The sequence below is a fragment of the Pocillopora verrucosa genome, chromosome 4 (genome assembly GCF_036669915.1).
Source record: "Pocillopora verrucosa isolate sample1 chromosome 4, ASM3666991v2, whole genome shotgun sequence".
Taxonomy (NCBI): domain Eukaryota; kingdom Metazoa; phylum Cnidaria; class Anthozoa; order Scleractinia; family Pocilloporidae; genus Pocillopora; species Pocillopora verrucosa.
The window spans coordinates 27,563,849-27,585,106 of NC_089315.1; the positions used below are offsets into that span (position 1 = coordinate 27,563,849).

The 21,258-nt window shown below is 39.3% G+C and overlaps 1 protein-coding gene across 1 annotated transcript; it reads right to left on the reverse strand.

Annotated features, from left to right (window-relative positions):
- Window positions 1–1,946: 1,946 nt before the first annotated feature.
- Window positions 1,947–20,010, reverse strand: LOC131774896 (coiled-coil domain-containing protein 171). The gene is made up of 30 exons (XM_059090990.2): window positions 19,724–20,010; window positions 18,124–18,259; window positions 17,896–17,972; window positions 16,719–16,893; window positions 16,011–16,123; window positions 15,177–15,265; window positions 15,008–15,048; window positions 14,500–14,594; window positions 13,975–14,067; window positions 13,449–13,543; window positions 12,213–12,417; window positions 11,512–11,623; window positions 11,086–11,192; window positions 10,385–10,474; window positions 9,541–9,702; window positions 9,133–9,171; window positions 8,841–9,008; window positions 8,646–8,729; window positions 8,462–8,566; window positions 7,585–8,110; window positions 7,153–7,347; window positions 6,651–6,892; window positions 6,193–6,408; window positions 5,536–5,727; window positions 4,907–5,052; window positions 4,452–4,638; window positions 3,786–4,010; window positions 3,339–3,424; window positions 3,007–3,093; window positions 1,947–2,481 (listed from the first exon to the last, which is right to left on the reverse strand). The coding sequence occupies exons 1-30, from the start codon at window positions 19,862–19,864 to the stop codon at window positions 2,394–2,396; spliced, it is 4,317 nt and encodes a 1,438-aa protein (XP_058946973.2). The 5' UTR covers window positions 19,865–20,010; the 3' UTR covers window positions 1,947–2,393.
- Window positions 20,011–21,258: the final 1,248 nt, after the last annotated feature.

Consider the following 21,258-nt stretch of genomic DNA (forward strand, 5'->3'; position numbering starts at 1 on the left):
CTTGTCTTTCCTGGAGAGAGTTTATTCAAAAAAAGTGACCTTCCTCTCTTTAGCTGCAAGTGCGCAAAAGAGAATTACAGATACTTAACTTGAAAAAGAGGAAATACGTCTATGAAACAGAGAGATGAATCTACTCATAGTTCAAAACTTAACAACGAGACAGTTTCATATTTTTATTGCATTTTTTTATAACCGCACATTGTTACGCAATAGTCTATCACGGAACATAAAGCGAGTAGCTTACCCAAATCACATTGCAGCATTTTTGATAGAGCACTAGTAGATTTCATTGAAAAGCGATTTCATGACTTTCCAAAAGTAATTGGATACTAGAACATCACAAGCGCGTTTTAAGATGGTCATTCATGCAGTTTGTGCGCGCCATTTATAACCAATATGCATCATCCCATAAAATTAACCTTTCATGTCTTTTTCAAGTATTGCAATGCTCTCTTCAAGCTGTTCTTTTTATCGCTTTGACTGAAAACGGAATATGAAGAATTATTTTTTGTTGGAGTTATGAAAGTTGTTTTGGACTAGCGAAACTCGATTAAAAAACGATTAACTATTTCACCGAAGAAAAAATACATGAGATGTAAAAATCTGGCGTCATAATTACAGATTGAGTTTTCTGCACGCGCTTATTTCCGTTAGTGAAGAAATTTGTTCAAACCCGTTTCCAAAAACTTTAGTGTAAAAGAGATTTCCCAATTTGGTTAACCCTTATCTGATTCTCTAGGGAGTGAACTAAAGCGAAGTGCTGATATTATTATTATTAGCTTCTAAATCGGTGCATTTTTGTTGCAAACGTAAATTTTCCGAACAAAATGATCGTATGTGTGGGAGCGTAATTAAATGCTAGCGAGAAATGTTTGGCTGGATTTTTTCCTCTCTGCTCTTTCCGATAATAAAATTTAAAGTTACCGTAAGAAAACTAAGAAACTATGTGCTCATTGAGACACACCCACCTCATTGACTATGATCTGTGCCCCGATGGAGGCTTCTACAGGCTTGCGATTGTTGTCAAGGCGATTATCAGCGCCACAAACTTCTTCATCGAAAACTCTCTTTGAACAGGACTTTGCTGAAGACCCTTTATCGCCTGAAATATCGTTGCCTTTATCGTCATGCAAACCATCTGATAAATACGAGAAATTCATTGTTTTACTGTTTCACAGACAGCACCGAACCCGAAATGTGATGACAAATATGTGAAGTGTTTATGGATGCTTCCATGGTAACTTGTTTATGCCGTCATCTCTTGACATCACGCCCGAGTCGAGGGAGCAAGCCTGGGCGCTAAAATTTTGCAAGTGTGTGACTCTGAACTTCTGAACTTTAAGAAAGTCGTCAGACTGTTACTTGGTTTAAAATGAAACGAATCTTTAATGTCACGGTCCGTAATTTGTTCTCCAATGCATTAAAAGGGGTGGAATTCGAAAACGGTGGTCCTCCACGGCCTTCCAAGATTGTTGCCAAGGAACTTCTCGTAGAGTGCAGATATATAATGAAGATTGAGAAAAGCAATGTCAACGGTTCTGGCTCGGTTGAGTCATCTGCATGTTAAAATCGATCATCGTATACCCTTTTGTTTTTCTGATGTGATTTACTCAGAAAGAAGTCAGAATTCACATCCAATGAGGTAAAGTTGATTTGGTGCGATTTTTTGCTTCTTTCTTGAAGAGAAATTCTTGTTTGAAAACAAGACGATTTGTTGACAAAAGACACACATGCTTCCCTCCGCAAAGCCAAAAAGAAATAAAAAAACTTGAAAAGCTCAACAAATGTGCATATCCTTCGCATTTTTTTTAACCTCTTTTTGTGTCAACATCATGCGTGGCAAGCCGACTTTCACTCAAGGCGAATCAACTGCCATTCCAGGCAAATCGACCGGCTTCTCCCTCTTCTATTCCAAACGAGCCGTGATCCAAGGCAGTTCGTCCTCGTCATGTATCAAAAACACATTTATTTTCTAAATTTCAGTGAGAAGAATTACCGTTTTAATTAAAACCATAACTTCTTAATGTACTAAAATAACTTACAACACTCTCAAATACAAACTACAATTCAATAATCTATGTAAATGTATCAAATTAACCTCTTCTATACAGCTCCAGAATTAAATATCTCTTCCGTAGGACAGATACCGCCCGCACACTAGCACACTTTTTCAAGTAGAATGTTCATTGCCACGTCGATATTTTTGGTGAAAGACGATTTGAGCTAAACAAGTGCCCAGTACCTTTATTTTTCATAGTTTCTATTCTGCTTTCGCCTTCACCAACGCCAAACTCGTATCATGCAGGAATGTATGGGTTGGTTAAACCGCAATGGGTTGAAAATCAAACTATCTTTGCTAACAGATGAGGACACTTCCTTAATGGCCTTTGCTCTCAAAGTCCTTGATCAAGCAGTTTGGAGAAGTCTTGTCCAAGTTTTTTCCCTTGTTTTCTGTAGCTCGATGTCAAGCGTCTCTTTGGACTAAAAGAAAATAAATTTGCATCAGAGGACTGACATCAGGGTGAGCGGAGAGAAAGGTAAAAAGCTGAACATAGGCGATCGCTCTTTATACCTAACCGAATAAAAACATCCTATGAACGGCTCAAGAAGACAAGATTAAATCTTGCGATCGTCAGGCAAAAGTAAAGTCTGCACACGCAACAAATGGCCCATTGTGACGAGGCCTGTTATGTATGTTTTATGTATGTTTTAAGTAGTTTTAAACTTTTATACTTCGTTCACGCCCCTACTGAAAACCAGCTTTTTATAATGTTGATGATAGGCTAGCGTGTCTAAATAAACTTGATCTTGATCTTGATCTGTTCCAGTTCCCAAGGCAAGATTCCCCCCCCCCCCCTTCCCCTCCCCCTCTTCCCGCGCGGGCATTTCGTCACGTCTCCTTGACACTTCGTTGGTACACATTTACGGTGGAATCTCAAAAATCCGAGCTTAAATTCTCGCCAACTCGAACTTCCCTACGCAAATAGATTTTTCGACTTCTTATACCTTCCATAGCTGCCTTTACTTCTGTCTGGGTAACCGCTGGTCGAGGCCAACGAAGGCCTGAAAGTTGCACTAGAATCACGGTGAGCCCTGAGAAGAATAAAAGACGTAGAGAACAAGAAGATGAAGATACTTAAAATTGATTCTGTGGGTAACTGTCTTTGGATCGTTAATCCTACGCCATTAGGAATGTATTCGAAAAGGGGTAAAGGGTGTGTGTGGTGCTTGGAAGCGCTAACATCTATTAATCTTAGCGGTCAAACTGTCTGAGATGGCTGGACTGCACTTGCAACATCTAGCTCCGAGAGTGATCTCGAACAGAAAATTTTACTTACGACAAAGGAATAAAACTCCTGAAGTTCTCGTCATCTCTGTGATCTGAAAAGCGATGCAGCGAAGAATCCTTGCCGGCAAACCCATCCTAAGGTGAAAAATGAAAAAAACATTTGCAGGTCAAATACGATTTAACACGGCTTTATGTTTTACATGTTTTCAACATGAACAAAATGCGGTTACATTCTTTCTTTAAAATCACATACAATAGATGGTAGTAAGCGCTAAGAAGCTGCTTACATTTCGTATGGTGTGAATGTCCCCAAAACAGATCAATGCGTTTATCTGAGCAAACTGCCCACCAACCCCTCCCCTAACCCAACATCAATCGACTGATACCGACTTAGGGTTAATGTGGGATCAGGGGAGGGGTAGATGCACTGTTTGCTCAGATACTGGCATCGATCCACTAAAACTCTGAACAACAGAGATAATGTCAGAAAGGTTACCACGCCAGGAATGTAGTGCCCAGGTTCGCTTAGCCCGTCATCACTCATGGGTCTTCTACAGGCAGCAGCCAGCTCGTTCTTCAGAGTGGCTATGTGAGCCTTGTGTGACTTAATCTCTTCTTCCAAATGTGTCACGCGTGACAAGGCCTGCTGTTTATCCATTTCAAGCTCGGAGATACGGTCCAATGCCTGCTGCTGACACTCGATAAATGACGTCACAACATGCTGAAACCAAGAAATACGAAACAGTCGTAAGTTAACGACGACAAAATCAATCATAAAACGGGAGGTTTATTATGGAGCGCGCACTATAGGTCCGTATAAGCCGGCATTTTTTTCAGATTTTTTGCCAGTATACACAATAATTTCTACAGAGTAGGGGTTAATATCAAGATATTAACTGACCCTGCCGGAAAATTAGTAAAGTTAATAGGACTGAGTGGAGTACAATTCGGTCTGTAACCAAATAAGACAAAATCGAAAGACCGAGACGCTGGAGTCCAATTTGTAAACCACGAGGTCCTGTTACTAATTAATCAAAGCTGTGACAAACTCTGAGAAACAAACTAGCCATAACTTATCTGTTTCATACAAGGAAAACAACAATAACAGTTGACGGAATTGACCTTCGCGTCCGCGAAAGTACTACTATTTCGACAAGCACACCTGGCAAGATAATAATTCGGGACTCAGGCTTAAACCATCCATCGCTAACCGCTCGTCTGGAAGAATGAGTTGGGGCAGAGTGTGCTCATAGGGCCCTAAGGCACCCTTGGATAGTCGTACTTGATCTTTGCTCTGTTCCAGGGCTCTGTCGACCGACTTCAAGTAACCTGTTAAAGCTTCTTTTTCCCTGAAATGAGCGACAATCGAAGCTTTAAAACACTGGGCCAAATTCATAACTTTAAAAGAATTATTATTGACTTGGTGTTATGACAAAATCAAGGCCAAACTTACAGTAAAACCGTGCAAGTTCATACAGAAATTTTTTTTTCAATTATGAGGGGAGGGGAGGGGAAATTCACGTAGCAGGACTAAATTTCAGTTCTGTTTCTCCAACAGGCATTCCATGTAATCTTTCCAACTCGTTCGTGGCGAAAATAATTGTCGTTTACACTCACCTAGCCGCGGCAGTCATTGTTTTTTCGGCATCGTTCAGTCGGTCTATCAAAGCATTTTTCTCGTTTTCCATGTACGTCATTTGCTTCGAGACTTGGCGGACGGCGTGTTCTTTACGGCGAAGCTCCATCTTTGCCTCAGTGAGACCCTAAAAACCAAAATATGTCTCTTTTATACCTCTGTGTCCAAGAAATACATTCCGGGTTTTTAATAGGCATTTTAGTAGGTGGCAAACTCGAGCGAGTAGGCGCTGAAGTGCGAACTCGAGCCGAAGGTGCGATTTGTGAGAGCCATACATCGAATGTCATCGAAAGCGCGTAGAAACTTTCATCCAGTAAAATTAAGGCTACTCAGCAAAAGTGTTTTGTTTTGATCACGGAACGATAAAAGAACAGGGAAACAGAAAAAACCGCCCAAAATTACTCAGAATTCAGGCAAGACCTTTTTCGTTTTTCAGGACAAAACTTTGCCGATCCAAGGCACGTGTTCTGTGCGAATGTTTCTCGTGTTATTCGTAAAATGTGGTTTTATTTCCTATGACAAGTAGGTGGCGAGTTCAAGTGCATTAGCCAGCGGGTTTTGCTGGCCGCTGGCCCTAAAAGAAACCATGCATCCTCAAAGAGGTTTGTACCTTGACAGCTTCAGCGAGTGTGACATCCTTTTCTTCTCCTTGGTTGGCGTGAAGCTCCAGTCTCTCCCCCATCTCTTGCATCTGAGTCGTCTGCTCATTAAGAAGGGCCTGGGCCTGTTGTTCTCGCCTTAAAGCGTTATTGAGCTCCTCGCAAACATTTTCAAAACGGGCCATAGGTACCATGGATAGCATCTAAAACAGGGCGAAAAAAAGATCGTCAACAATAACAATCGATCGGTGGATTCGTGTTGGGGGTGGGGTGGGGTGGGAGGGAAAAGGGGTGTTTAAAGAGGATCTCTAACGGTTTGTGCATCACATGCACGCGAAAGTACAGCTTAGCCTTTTTTCAATCTTCCTTTTTAATCTGTATGGATCTTCGCCATCCTTGTCTTCTTTCGGGTTCATTTTTTCCCATTTGGGCGTTTGTATATCTTTCCGAACTAATATTTTGTTTTTTCTCTACTCATTGGAAAATTTCAGTGCTATTTTCCAAGTTTCCGAAAGCGACTGAAAATGTTTTGGAGTAATTCCCCTGAGCAGCGAGGCGGTTTCTTGTTCAGTATTTCCTTTCTATAAAGTTGCTTTTTGTGGAGACAAGAAATTCAATGTGAAGAGGCCGGGAGGAAAAACTCTCAGCAACGACAAGTGTAAACAAACCTCTTCTTTCATTTCCTGAAGTCTCTCCTCTAAACCCCGCGCTTCCTCTTTGGCCTTACGATGCTGCGTCTCAGAAGAGGACTGGACACTCTTTATCTCTGCAGTCTCCTGTTTACTTCTGGAGAGTTCAAGTCTGAGCGAACGTCTGTCGACTTCTGCCGCATGAAGGCGCTGAGTAAAGCCAAGGATTTGACTCTGAAGTGCACTAATTGTTCGCTATAGAAAGACAAAGAAAGATATTCGAAACAGTAGCTTGGTATAGTGCCAACATAGTTAGCGGGGGTGACTGGTTAGCCAACAGATGTCTTTGTTACAGGTTAAGATTGGAATCGTTGGACCTGGCCGTACACACTGTTGAATACCAATTCCCATCATTTTCTTAGCCATTGTGATAACCTTGGTTTTGATTGTATGACACTCGGTCGAAAAGAACTCTATACACATAATTGGTCTCTCACCTGAGACGATATGTAAGATAATCCTTGCACAGGTGCTTTAGCCAGCCATTGCTGGAGTCCCAAGCCCAAAGACGCCATCATCTCCCCTCGGAAGCCTGAGTACCTCTCGTGCCAAGCCTCTTCTCCTATCACCCGTCCAGAGAACTCTGTTTGAAGCCTGGAGATAATTTTGCTGTAGGCACCTCTGGCTGCTGCTATTATATTGTTCCCAGTCGAAGGACTCTGTACTCTGCTAGATCCATCTGTGAAATAAATTGAAGAGTAAACAACGCAGCATTAAACTAATCCTAGGTTAACTGCAAACAAAAACGATATGCTATCCTGGCAGTAAGTTCTAGATTGATTCTTCTGATCTCGTGTCTCACAGAAAAGTCAGTCTCAAAACGCGGCCAGCAGTCATTTTTCCTGCACATTTCCTTTTAAAGAGGAGATAAAAATCACGCGGATAAAAATGTTTGATCGGGTCTAGTTACTTTAGTACCCCTCTTGGCAAATATCCTACCGTGTTCATCCCTCCTAGAGTCTCCACCCTCTGCCTCGTTCATCTTGTTGAGAGCCGACTGCAGTTCGCTCACAGCACTGATGAGGTGACTTTGTAACTGAGAGCTGGTTAACCAAGCCTGTGCTGACGTCACCCTGGCACCTGCGCGTGACGTGTCCCCTACTGAAGACTCTCGTTTGTGTTTGTTAACCACACCTGAAACCATGCAAGTTTTTTAGGGACACTGGCAAAATGCATAACAGAAAGGAAGGAGAGCGCTGTTTTCTTCTTAAATCTTTTTTAGTCCTCTCCATTTTTTTCCTTCATAGTTTATTATTAGCTCTTTGACTCTTCCTATTTCACCTAAAAAAGTTTTTTTGTGGTCTCCTTCAAGGTAAAGAGAGTTTTCGAGCGCTGCACAAAAAAATGACTCAAATATCGTCAAATACCCACCCCTGAAGTCAGCTTTCCTTGACATTTGCCCGCAGCACACAATAGACATCCCGCCAAACTCGCCGGGAGACTCAGACGACACAAACAACTTTAAACTAAAGGAGCCAAAATGGCGCAGTCTGTTGGCAGCAATAACAGCTATGACACCCACTCTAAACACCAACACGGGACAGCGGCCATCTCTTAGGGACCGCTTTTTCGATTGAGGAGTATCTTTTTCCCTCTTCTCAGCTTCCATCTCGTGGCTTAACATTTCCCCCAAAGTGTTCGTCTTATCTCGAAGAGATTCTAATGTTCTCACATATTCGGATAATATCCTACGCTGTGAGGCCAAAGCTCGTATTCTCCCAAACGCAGGCCATAGGGCGCCTGCGAGAAGTGCGCAAACAGTCAACAGAGAAGACTCGCTTCTCTGTATTTCTTCCAAAGACAATTGAAGCCGTGCGTTCTCCATTTCGAGCGTATCCTTAGCTTGGCCTGTTTCGTGAGCTCTTTCCCATGCCTGGTCTGCCAAAGTTTGCGTTTTCTGTGAGAAGGAGAAGGCAACAAAGTCATTTTTCAAAATATTCCAAACATTTGTCATAAGCGTGAAATAAAGGAAAAGGCTGGGAGCCTATTCAAATCGTCAGCGGAAAGAATATTGTCTTCTGTTGATATTAGAGATTAAAACCTGGTTACCGAGGCATCCAACATAATGCACATAAACTTTACTCAGTCAAGCTACTGTCTTTCAGTGAAAGCGCATCACGCCACGATCTTCTCTTTCACACCTCGTAAAACAAAAAATATCGCTAATTGGTAAATTTTTCAAGCTACGCGGTAGGTTGGGACCTAAATATCTGTGAGCTAATCGGTCTCAAACTGCTCACGGTGTTACCTGAGTCCTGGAATGAAGATCTTTTATCAATTTGCTGTAATGCTCCTCAAGCTCAGCCTTCTGTTTCTTCCACGACACTTCGCGGTCTTTAATAGCAGAGGAGAGCTGGGGAGGGTTTCAAACAAGATGTGAGATTCTCAGAGGTATAATAATTTAGAGGGAATTTGATTTTCGAAGTGCTTACCTTGGTCACTGTTTGTTCGTGAGCTTCTTGCACTTGTCGGAGTGACTCTTCTTTGCTTGACAACACACTCTCGAGGTGCTGAATCTGCAATGATAAAAAAAAAAAGCTGCCTGTGATGAGAACGCGGCGAAATATTGTACTACAGGCGTAAAACGAAGCAAAAATCGTGATAATGAAACACTAGCTTTGTTATACCCTTTCAGTCGCTCTATTAAGCTCACTGAGATGAGCTGACACTTGCTCTGATACCAAATTACACATGTCCGTCCAGGAATATTTGGAGAGCGCGGAGTCTGGTGAGGAAACATAGACTTGCCCAGTGATCATTCGCTGGTACAAGGAATGCAGGAACATGCGATGAGTCTGAAAAAAAGAGGAACATCCCATAGTTTTAAAAACAATAATTTGAGAATTATAACAGAGGCTAAAAAATTATGTCTCGGAAAGCATTCACAAAATAATGTGTAAAATAAGCAAGTGTTCTTACCTCGTCTTCACGATTTAACACACTCTTGACTTTGATATTCTGTGAAGAACAAAATATAACAAAGGCCATTCAACGTTAACTGCCATTTCACGACTTAACAAGTTAGGGAAGGCCTCTTTTGGGCAGGCGGGCGCTCAGTAATTCTGCGGGAAAGTTCAACCGCCATCATGGCCTTCTAAATCAAATGTAGTTTAGGGAAAGAAAGAAAATTTTACCGAGGGGGAGGACCATAGGCAAAGGAAAGTACTGGAAAGGAGAAGGAACAGAAGGGAAAGGACGACGATGGAAATGAAGGAGATCAACACGGATTGCAAACAACAAGATTGAAGCCTCTTTGACAGAAGATCAGACAGCCGGAATTCATTTCGGAAGATTGATGATCACAATTAACTAGAAGCTTCGTTTCACCTCTTCCTCAGAGTTTTCAACTTTGTTTTTGGCATCTTCTAATGCCTTGTTCAGTGTTTGTAAGTCAATTTTCATGGCTGCAATGGTAGCTTCCTTCTCCGCGCATTCTTGGTGCGCCTTGGCTAATTCTTTTACTTTAGTTGCAACTATGTTTTCCGCCTCCTACAAAATAATAATGAAAAACCAAGGTAGAACAAAAGATATCTGGTTATGGGTAGTGAAAGATTTTATCGTGTTTCCTCACATTAGGGGGCTAAAGCATATTTAAAAGTACTCTCGACTTTCAACTTTCCTTTTAACTTTGACTACATGCTCTAAAAACAGACTCCGACAACACAATTTGAAGGCAGGTCATTGCCTCTCTAAGATTTGACTGAGTTGCTGCGTAGGAAGATGCCGAATCGTAAGAAGTACTTTTTGAAGAAAATGTAATCTCTAAGGAAAATCGGATCAATATCAGTATCCGGGCAACTGCCCACTTACCCCTCCCCTAATCCAACATTAACCCTAACTTGTTATCAATTGACAGTCGTTGAGTTAGGGGAGGGGTGGGCGGGCAGTTTCCCAGATACTGATATTGATCCGGAGAATCAAGTTAGCCCTTGATCACATCCATGCTCCTTCGTTTCATAACATTCACGCTCTGTACAGCGATTTTCAAATGAGTGTCAAGCAAATTCCCTATTTCTTGAGCTCTACTTGACTTCTTAAGTTATTTGCTGTGCTCAGATTAGTTACTAAGATCACTTCAGTTTTCCTTATACGACACTGCACACAACTGCGCTCGAGGCAGCTCTTTCAGCTGATGTTTTACGATACCTACAACGCATAACAGTGTTCTTACTTTCATAGCCTTGTCCCTGCTAGTCACCATTTGCTTATATTGTTCACAGTCTGCTGATAGCTTCTCGCCAAGCTCTCGCATCCTTTTGTACTAAAATCATCAAGAAAACAAAATTGGAGTGCTGCCTTTTCGACGTTAAATTCAACATTATCGTTATCATCGACTTTATCCTTTTTTATAAGTAACATAATATATACCTCTTACCAACTGAGTTCTAGGTCCGTACTGTAAGTTACGGACTGAGTGTTTTTTCCGCCATCAATTAGTACGTGTGGCATGATTGGTCAAGTAAGCAGGCCGTATTTTAACCCTTTAACCCCTGAGAGTGATAAGCATCCTATTTCCCCTCACATTATCACCCCTGAATCAAACATTAAGGTCATGAGAATAAAGGAAATGATCACCAACTAAAGAAACTCTTCATTGTTAAACACATTCTCCCTGTCAACACTTTAGGAAATGTATAGAGACCAGTATGGAGAATATCCATACTGATGTTAGGGTGTAAAGGGTTAATGTGCGGCAAGCTCAATTAACGTCTTCCCCCTCTCTATACTACCCAGAGATATAATAAATATACGTACTAACCTCGTTTTGTCGTACGCTTTTTCGTTCGTTATGGTCCAAGTGCAACAAAAACTCAAACCTTTACAGTGCAAACCTCAAACTCGGTTATTAAGAGGTATCAAGCACGAACTTACCTCAGCTGAAGCATTTGAACATCTGTTCTGATAATCCACCAATGTATGACGAAGACTCTCTAACACTGCAGCCGGCGACAGGGCCTTTTGTTTCTCTTTCTTGTAGCCTGCAGATATTTAACAGTTCTAGGATTCAGTAGGGTGAGAAAACTATAATCGTGATTTGCCGGTGGTGAACTTAAAAAAATTGTCAAAGACGAAGGCTAAGACAATTGATTGATCTACAAGTTTGTGAGCTGTTTCATACTTCGAGGGTGGTATTCTTTTGTCGTAATTTTCTCTGAGTCAATCTGTGACAAATTAGGGAAGCGAGCCTCCACTTTCCGCGGAAAAGCGTGAACACAGATACGCATGAGCAGAATACTATTTGAAGCAAAAACAAAGTTACACGAAGTTGCGCATGAACAGACTATATTTAATTATCACCTTGTCGTTTGTGTTCCTCCGGTTTTTCGATCTGAAAATTATCGAGGAGGAGTTCTAGTTCACGCATACTACTACCATAAGTGGTGTCCAGCTGAATTTGGCGTTTCTTTGCCTGGAAAAAATTTTACAAGCTTACAGTTATCACGATGGATAAAATCTTCATCAAATGTCAACAGGTGAATGAGAAAAATATATATACACCGTCATTTCTGTGATAACAAGAGAAAAAATGTTTTTGAAATTTTAAGGCCTTAAAAGTTAAAGCTCCCTGCGAAGATTTTCCGTATAACCCCGTACTATTCAAACACAAATCCGTAGTCAAAAAGATAATTAAAGACGGTTTTAAGATCCGGATGGCAACCGGAAGAACAATAAAACTAATTCTGGCACGCTATGACGTCAATGAATCGACTGTAAGGTCGTCATTTTAGCATTTTAAACCAAATTGTACCGAAGAGAGCACAAGGAATGAGAATTTTTAACTTCCGGCGGCCGTTTGTGTCTATAAACATTTGTGCCAAAGCTTCCTACCGTATATTTTTCTCCAATGTTCTCTTCATTCAAGAACTGTATGCATAACGAAATCTGAGACTGTGCGAAATATCTTGCCCGCGTCCTGACCATGCACTTTCGAATTCTTTTTTCAGTTTCCCGATCACAATTTGGAGCGAAGATCTGCTTCAATGGCCTAAATTAATTACCTGACTGAGTTCATGTTTTAACGCCTCAAAATTCTTTTGATGAACCTCAAGCTGTTTGGACAAGTCTGTGATGATCTTCAGCTTTTCATCAATTTCTTCTTGCATTTTCTTTCTTTCATTGGCAAGGCTTTCCTCCAAACTAACCACTCTTGTTTTCTCTGCTTTACAAGCATCTCTCTCTTCTTCAAAAGCTGCTTCAAGCTCCCTAACAGAGATGAATCATTGGGTAGGTATCCGGTTAGATCGCACCATGGTTAGATCGCTCCCAGTTAGATCGCTCCAACCAAAAGTTAGATCGCTCCACTCGAAAGTTAGATCGCTCCATCAAATAAGTTACTTCGCTACCAACGTAAGGTACTTCGTTTCATGTTGTAATGTGAAGTATTGATTAGCAATGATCTTTAAAGTTCATAGGTGATGATGTGTCTTGCGACGATTCGAGTACATCGTATTCACTCTGTCCATCAGATTAACCACCTATATCTATATAGAGGTGACTAGAAGTATAGCGATGATGGAATAAATGATCGTGGTTACACTTCGTGAGTCCGTTACATGAGGCTTCATTTGTTCTCTCTGCGTAACTCAGATTTATTTCAAGGGCGCGCGAGCGATATTAATCGATTGTTAAGTAAGATATACACGTCATTTGATGAATTGTAAATTTAGATAGCTTAGTTTTGCTACCTTTACCTTAGTTTTCTACATGGAGCGAAGTAACTCATGTTAGGAGCGAAGTAACTTATACTGATGGAGCGATCTAACTTTCGAGTGGAGCGATCTAACCTTTGATTGGAGCGATCTAACTGGGAGCAATCTAACCATGGTGCGATCTAACCGTAATTCATTGGGTACAGTGCATGCAAATATTCCTGATGTAATTTATTGTTCAACAATGTCTTCTTTTTAAAACAAACTCGATTTTTCAACAAAGTTGAAATGAATATTATCGGAAGAAATCAACCATGTGTACTGAGATTGAGGCAATTATCAGAGAAATTATATTTTGTAAGTTTCTTTCTCATAAACATAACACAGTCGTGCAGTCGCCATTTAAAAAATTAATGTGTAAGTATTGTATTCGCTGCAGGCCGTGTGATTACAAGTATATATGACACAATTCTCGACTAATCAGGGAATTTGAATTGCCTCATAAAGTAAGATGAGAAATCACACTATTATTTTGCTGTTGCAATTGCATGTATAATACTAAGAGCAGAAACCATCTGTACAAACCTGTGCTGCTTTGTCAATGTAGCAAGATTATGTTTAGCGTCATCCACTACAGACTTTTCGACCTCCAATGCACCTTCAAGATCTCGCACCTTCAACTAAACATTTACGGAATACATTCAATTAGAAAACACAAATCAAACACATCATCAAATATGCGTTTTTGCCCAAGCGTGAGGTCGGTATGACTGGGTATTGACTGAGTTCTTTTTTTTTTCGCGTTTTTATAGATCGCAACGAGAGAAAAACGAGGCTGATATCCAGCCATCTTAACCAAACAAGCTTGGTCAATGAAGGATTTATTGTATAGCATAAATATTTCATGGATGTCGCTTCTATGTCTTCGTATTACTTTGTAGTTTCCTGCTCATGTGGGTGTGGAAAACCTGGAGAGCCAGAAAAGAAGCCTTGAAACAAAGACAAGAACCAAAGAAAACACTATAACCACAAAATGCAAGTGCCCCAACCACTGAAGCATCCTGGCTCACCACTGATAAAGAGAACTGATCATGTACAGTGTTATAATCACCTGAATGATCTCTGAGTTGAACTTGGTTTCTAAATGTGCAGCTCTCTCGGCTTCAATGCTCTCCTCCAATGATTTGATTCGTTCCTGATTTTGCTGCATTAGAATCAGGTAAAAGGAAAATTAAGGTAACTTAAAAGAACTAATCATAATATTTAGAGAATATTCCTAACTGGTCTAACACTACGAGTTTGAGTCACCAACAGACTGAAAACACTAAATTTTTGACTACCTTGTGTTTCTGTGGTTCTTCAAAAAAATCACAATTGAAAATGATTTCAAAAATTTTAGATTTACTACCCATTACTCAAGGAGTCAGCACCACAGAGTCACTAAGAACCACGGATTTGATTTCCGCAGTTCCAAGAGTCAAAATATTTTCTCTGCCTCTCAGTTGAATTTGTTCTTATGACATTCCTGAGTTAAAAATTTCCCCTATGCAACTGCTTTGTTTCTCACCATTGAGAAAGTCATCAGGTAGATTGTTATGAATATTTATCCTCTTTTTGCAACTGTTTTTATCAATACCTCAATCTCTTTCTTCAACCTTTCTTCCTTCTCAGAATAGAACTCCAGATCTCTCATTTGCTTTTGCAAAGTTTCTCCCTGACTTGATCTTTGGGCTAAACAAAATAACATTATTTCAATCTCTCAACTGGAGATATTCAATTTTCTGATCATCATATGGTCAGAAAAACATCTAGCAACATATAATGTGACCCTCTACGCAGCAGGTCTAAGCATTTTCCCTCAGCTATTTAAGTTGGGAGGACCACAAGTAAAAGACAGCACATCAAGATGCTACCAATTGGGTTGCTACGGGGAGTAGGAAAAGTTTTGGCAACTAAATTTACGGCTGAAGTTGCCAATTAGGCATCCACAGTTTGGCAGTCATGTAGCAAGGTGTACTGTTAGGCAAAATGTCCTTTTCAGTTTTTTCCTTTTTTTTTTTTCTTCAATTTATTTTATGTGGCAACAAAATAGTGACTTTGATAATCATTGAGCTTTGAGCCCTGATAAAGTATCATAAACTCACTTTCAAGAGATGAACACTTCTCCTGCAATTCAGCATACAAACTGTGGAACAAGAGAAGAAACCATACTAAAAACATTTATTTGATTTTATTATCATGCAAGACAGTGAAATTTTAAAACGTTGAGATCCGACTGGTCAAAGGAATTCAAAGGGAAAAAAAATATAACACCTCTCTTGTTCCTCGATTACAACATGAAGTTTCCGTTTCTCTTCTCCCTCAATCTGCAGTTGGTTTGTAAGTTGGAGAATCATATTTTCCTGTAAAAACCAAACAAGAGTACCAATTTGGTAAATACCTAGTGCTACAGCAGAAAGCTTCTTTATTCCCAAGATTTGATGGGTCTTTCAGAGCACTGGTGTTACAGATGTGTACACTTGGTTGATGCTATGTGCCAACTGTTAGCAGAATTTGTAGGATAAAAAAGCAGCAATTGTTGGCCTGTAGGGCACAACAGGCACTTCTGAGGTCTTGCACTTACATTGGCTCCACACTGAATGCTATCTTTGAGCCGCCTCGCTTGAAATGTTAGCCAGCAGCTTAATTTCTTAACAACAAGCTTTTGTGTATCAAAAAGACCTTATATAATTATGAATCAAACTCCTTCCAGTGATAGAGTCATTTCGAGTATGAGGAGATGCCAATGCCAAAATGACTTGCCAAATTGCTCCACTCAAGAACAGAATACACTCACTAACTGGAAATGTCAGACCCTATCAGTCAAATTTGCCCACTGCCTTACTGGAATTTTTTTAGTAACTTAAGAAAAATTATGAAAATTTTCCCCCAAAAAATGGAATGTTCAATATGATGTTTAACCCTTAACTCCCAGTATCTGATTGTTAATTCTCCCCTCTAGCTGCTACGTATTTCTGATAATGTATGGATAATGTTGTGAAAAGTTTGATGTTAACTACTTCTGGGAATTTAAGGGCTAACACTCTGAACAACCTGTTCCAACATATGGTTGTTGCCTTATCTCTAAATACATAGTTTGCATCCCACCTTTTCTGCAAGTAACTGGTTAGTTTTGTGTTCTTCGTTTTTGCCAGTTTGACGTGTTTCTTCCAGGGCTTCTCCAACATTTTGTAACTGTTTCTTAAGCTGATTGATATTTTCTGTTCATATGAGATAAGTTAGTATAGAAACTGCAGGAGTCACTCTACCCAAGAGAATTAATAAGTGAAACAGATTGTGAGCAGGATAATTTTAACAATCTAAAGTAGTTGGTGATCATTTCATTTAATTTATGTTATACTCCCTTCCCTATTTCTAAATTAAGTATTATTTCCCCAACTTGTTTCATATCTGTATAGGATTTACAAAATTGCCTCTAATAAAAAAAGCTTCTTCAAACCCACACCCTTCCTCTCAAGTTTGCATAATACCCTAAACGTTTTAGACCACAGCATCTGATTTTATCCAATTTCAGGTTAAAAATGAGCATAAATGGATACTCTTTAGTGCCACACCTGCCTATGGTGTTTGTATTATTATTATTATTATATTACATATTTGTGAGTTTACCCTTCTAATCTGAAGGACATAGAGAAAAGGTTTCACAAGTAGCCTTTTGTATAGAAAGAGCAAAACAATCCCCCAGGATGGTCTGGCCCTGAAGAACAAACATTACCTTCTCTACCACTCAACTTAATATAAATTTATTTATCATGCAAAGACATTGATGCTATTTATTTGCTAAACTGTACACACCTTTAAGATTTGCAACAGTTTTCTGGAGAGCACTTTCCCTCTCAGCTGCCATCCTCTTCTCTTGACTAGCTGACGTGTTTGCAATAGTCAGGTCATATTCAAGCTTCTGTCTGTTTGCCTCGCCCTTCTCCACTGCAGATCGTAGCTTGGCAATTTGGCTCTGAAGTCCCATGATCTATAAAGACATAGGATTTAAAACTTAATTTTCTCACCAGTTTACAACCAAGGAAAAAAATGCTCAGTTCTATTGGACACTGCCTAAAAAGCATTTTGCTTGCCAGATAATTTATTTTTTCTGCCACAGTGTCTTTAGATTTATCAAATTGAATTTATTTTCTCCAGTTTATGTAAAGAACCATTATGTACCATTACAAACCCACATTTTCACATTTTCTGTGTCTACTACACATAGGCATCCACTTGTGTATCACTACAAATAACTACAACAGCAACCAGACCTCTTCAGGCAGTTAACTTTACAAACAAAAAAAAACAAAAAGAAAATTTTTCTGTGTGCAAATTACTACACTTGTGCCTGTGTCAAGACCAACTGAAACATTTTTAATAATAAAAGTATTGCATTAAGCCTTCAGTTGATATCTATCAGATCACAACACTACTTTTCCAATTTTTATTACACCCATTTTGAAATCACTGGTGGTCCCTGTAATCTGATTGGCTCTAATTGGTGCAATTTATTCACAAATTGCACCATTTTTTGCTTTATGAGGAGGCTACACTAAAAACAAAACAACCAATCAGACTTCAAGGTTTTTTTAAAGTAACCAATCAAATTGCAGGAAGATGTAAGATATGAAGTGTCATGTGGCAAATTTTACAACTTTTGTTTCCAGAACTCGGCTTATTTTTTTTCCTCCCAAAAAATGGATGAATTTAATTTGAAACTGGCTCAGTATTGTAGTAACAAAATATTTGAAGTCCTGTATTTGGGCGATTTCAAAATGGATGTAATAAAGCGGTAATTGAACTTTGTGTTGTGCAATTTTGGTCTGAAATCATACTTGTGATTTCAAATTGAACTCGCGCTGCGCGCTCGTTCAATTTTGAAATCACGCATATGATTTCAGCCCAAATTGCACTCCACTCAGTTCAATTACCATTATTAACCATTTGCGTACAAATACATCTAATCATATTCTAGTCAATTAATTGATACCTCTTCATTAGATTCTCTGATTTTCTCTGCATGCTCCTCTTCAATTCTGGCAAGTTTTCGCCTGAGCTCAGTGGAATCTATGCCATGACAGAATGCAACAATTTTTTTGGTTAAAATGTTACCTTTATATAATGTCATGAAATAACTGAATGCTGTCAAAGCCTTAAAGGAACAGAAAAAAATCACAAGGAGAAGATGATCTTGATTGGTCAACGAAGTGTTCCCTACCAGAGTATTCCCCGACATTTCCAGCCTCCTGTAATTTCTGAATTTGCCCTCTCAGATCTTGAATTTCTTTTTGATATTCAGCCACATGGCTTCTTTCCCTTGGAGTCTCATTCATGTCTTCAGCCTGCTCAATACTCTGAAGATAACATGGAACTTTAGTGAAACTGTTATCACACAGACTGCCTACTAGGCAGACACCTTTTATATCACAGAAACAGAAACAGAGACCCAAAAACTGTACTAAATAAACACTTCAAGAGGTATTATAACTATAGATTTTCTTTACTTAATAAAAATTCTAGAATTTAAAAGCTTAATCAGTTCAAATCTTTAACTGTTACACAGGTAGGTAGTTAGAGTTTGTATGCTATACAACTCAAGACAAGTGACCCACCCAGCCAGAGCTTCTCCTGGTCTCCCTTGCATGAAACAACTCAAAGTATCACTGCTCTCCCTTAGATAAAAAAAACAAACTCAATCTCAAGGTTACCCCCCAAAATTTCATCAGACTGCTCTGGTAATTCAGTCCAGTAGCCATCTATACTTTTGGACAATTTTCTGGACTCAGAGTCCAGCCCACTAACCATAAGGCCCACTACATAGCCAATAAAAATTTGGGGGCCTAGCCAGGATTTTTCAAAGGGGGGTTGGGGAGGGAGGCACACTGTCAAACAGAGAGTACTCACTAGATTGTCATGTTGACCTCTATGTTTTGTTTTTCTTAAAAAATAAAAGCTATGAGGGGGGGTCAAGGGCACCCTAGGGCCTCCCCCCCTCAACTACACCCTTGTGATACTGAGGATTGAACTAAAAACTGTTTCAAGTAAACTTCAAAAGGAGAGGCTCAAAACAGTTGACTTACAAAGGTAAAAGCACAACAGCTACCAAAGGATTGTAATGTAGGCACAAAGTGGCCTATCATTCTGTACTTCAACAACAAAAACTGTTTTACAATATTGAATATCTGAAGAGAATTGGTTTACGTTTAACCAAAAAAGCATCATATAATTCTTACTCTACGAATTGCCTAAAAATTCTAAAACAAAAAAATAAAAACAAATTTCAAATTTATGTAGAAGGAAGGTTGCGAGTACACGACACCTTCGTAAGTTGGAGAGAATTGAAAACAAAACTTTGGCACCGTCTTTGTCACCGTGCTGAGAGATCATCCGTTTAATTTTAAAAATAAGGATGTTAAAACCATAATACTATTGTGCAAAAAAACAATTAAACGGTGATTCATGATCGGATGTCGGAATCTATTGAAATAAATTCCCTAACTAAACATTGTCCTCAGTTCGATGGTGGACGCAAAATCCAAGCCCATCTGCCACACTGAAGAAAATATAATTAATCAAAGAGGAAACGGTGTCTTTCTTTCAAAAATTCTGTGCAAAAATAACTGCTATTAGTCCGGACATGAATTCTAAATAGGGTTTCACTTAAGCTCATATAAACCAAAGCGTTACTGTTATGGACACAAGGAAATCGACACGATCATAAGTCGTCGCTAACATTCAAAATCATTTATAATTACGAGCTGAAGAGCCTGTATAGACAAAAATATTTTTCTATAAAAGATGATTTTAAGGACACTTACATCTCGAGCAAAATCTGGAGAATGTGGTGAACTATTCCCGCTGTCTTGCGGAGAGCTTGTTGACACAGCTATGGGAGAAAGCGACCGGTTTGCGGAAACTGCACCGTCCGTGTACGTTGAACTCCAATCACTCGTCGCCATTTCACATGATTTACATTGTTTTGAAGTGGCTGGAAACTTTAAGAGACGGCAATTTATGTGACATCCATTACCGGCGCATCGAAACCTCTTTTGTTATAAAAACAATCAGTTGAAAACCTAAAGAAAACGATGCTTCCAACGGAAAATGTCCGAAAGGCGCATTTTGTTTTGTTGCTTATCACCGCTGACCACATTTTCCCGCTTATTTTCATACTTGTTCCCAGACCTCCTCTGATAAATGAATAATAAGACGGGCCGGAGTATAACAAGGTTTTTTTAATAATTTTTTTTACAATTAATTTTAATTAAATCTTTTTGAAACAATTAAAAAAAATTAATTACATTTTTTTTTAAAACAATTGATATTATTCTCTCAGCCGGCTGTCGAGACAAACGTCGGCTGAAAAAGAAGAATATGATTAGAATAGATACTTCTGTTCAACAAAGACTTTTTACAGAATATTCGCAAAGAGTATTTTTCAATACTATGAATCAGTCTTTCGGTTAAAGACGTTGACGGACAAGGGCGTCGAAGAAAATTTTATTATCAATTCTTTTAAGGACTGAGCGTCTTCAAAAAAGCCCGAGATAACTGATCCAGTCTGTTGGTCAAGATTAAACGCCTCGAGACTTAACGGAGGACACCTTCACATTGGAGGATATTTTAGGCGCCAAAACGTCTAGAATTGTGATCCCTTCTCTTGCATTCGGGTTTTAAATGATTTTCCCGGAATCCCAGAAGGACTAGTAGTGAGGAGAAGACCGAAAGGCTCACGATATAGATTGCATAACTAAATTCAATTAGTTAGTCTTAACAGCGCTTTTTTTACGCTATCGCCAGTAATTAGGCTTCTCTCACTTAAATGGTTTGTTGATCAATGAATAATGTTAACAGTACTATTCTCTTATTCTTTTACGAGCTAATATCAATAACGTAAATGATATCATAAAAAGAGTCATGAATAAACACACTCAACACACCTTTAATTTTTTGTTCTCCTAACTGATTGATGATCAAAATTTGTGGAATTCCTCTATCGCGGTATTCAAATCAAATTGTTTCTTGTTTAGTTCTAATAGCTTAAGCCAGCTTAGCGTAAGTGGTTTTCTTTGTCTCTCTCTGAATACCGCTGAGATTTAGTATTTGATTTAACGTGTCATTGCAAAATATACAGATCTAAACAAGCATAATAGCGCTAGATTTTAAGGTATTATTTGTACAGTCTTCATGAAAAAAATTATTTCAAAACGTGTTGACGAAGAACGCATCGAGTTTTCTTGCTCAAGCATTTTTTTTAAAAACCTTAGGTAAAGGTACAAATGAACAACGTTGTCCGTTTTGTTTAGCTTTCGGAATAAAAGAACAAAGGTTGCTAAGGGACAACACCCACCCG

Excerpts from the sequence above, each read along its gene's own strand:
- LOC131774896 (XM_059090990.2), bottom strand. The coding sequence starts at position 19,864 with ATGGCGACGAGTGATTGGAGTTCAACGTACACGGACGGTGCAGTTTCC. Across the intron at positions 4,011-4,451 it reads CCGAATTATTATCTTGCCAG|CATGTTGTGACGTCATTTAT; the intron begins GTGTGCTTGTCG and ends TCTTGGTTTCAG. Across the intron at positions 2,482-3,006 it reads AGTAAAGGCAGCTATGGAAG|TCCAAAGAGACGCTTGACAT; the intron begins GTATAAGAAGTC and ends ATTTTCTTTTAG.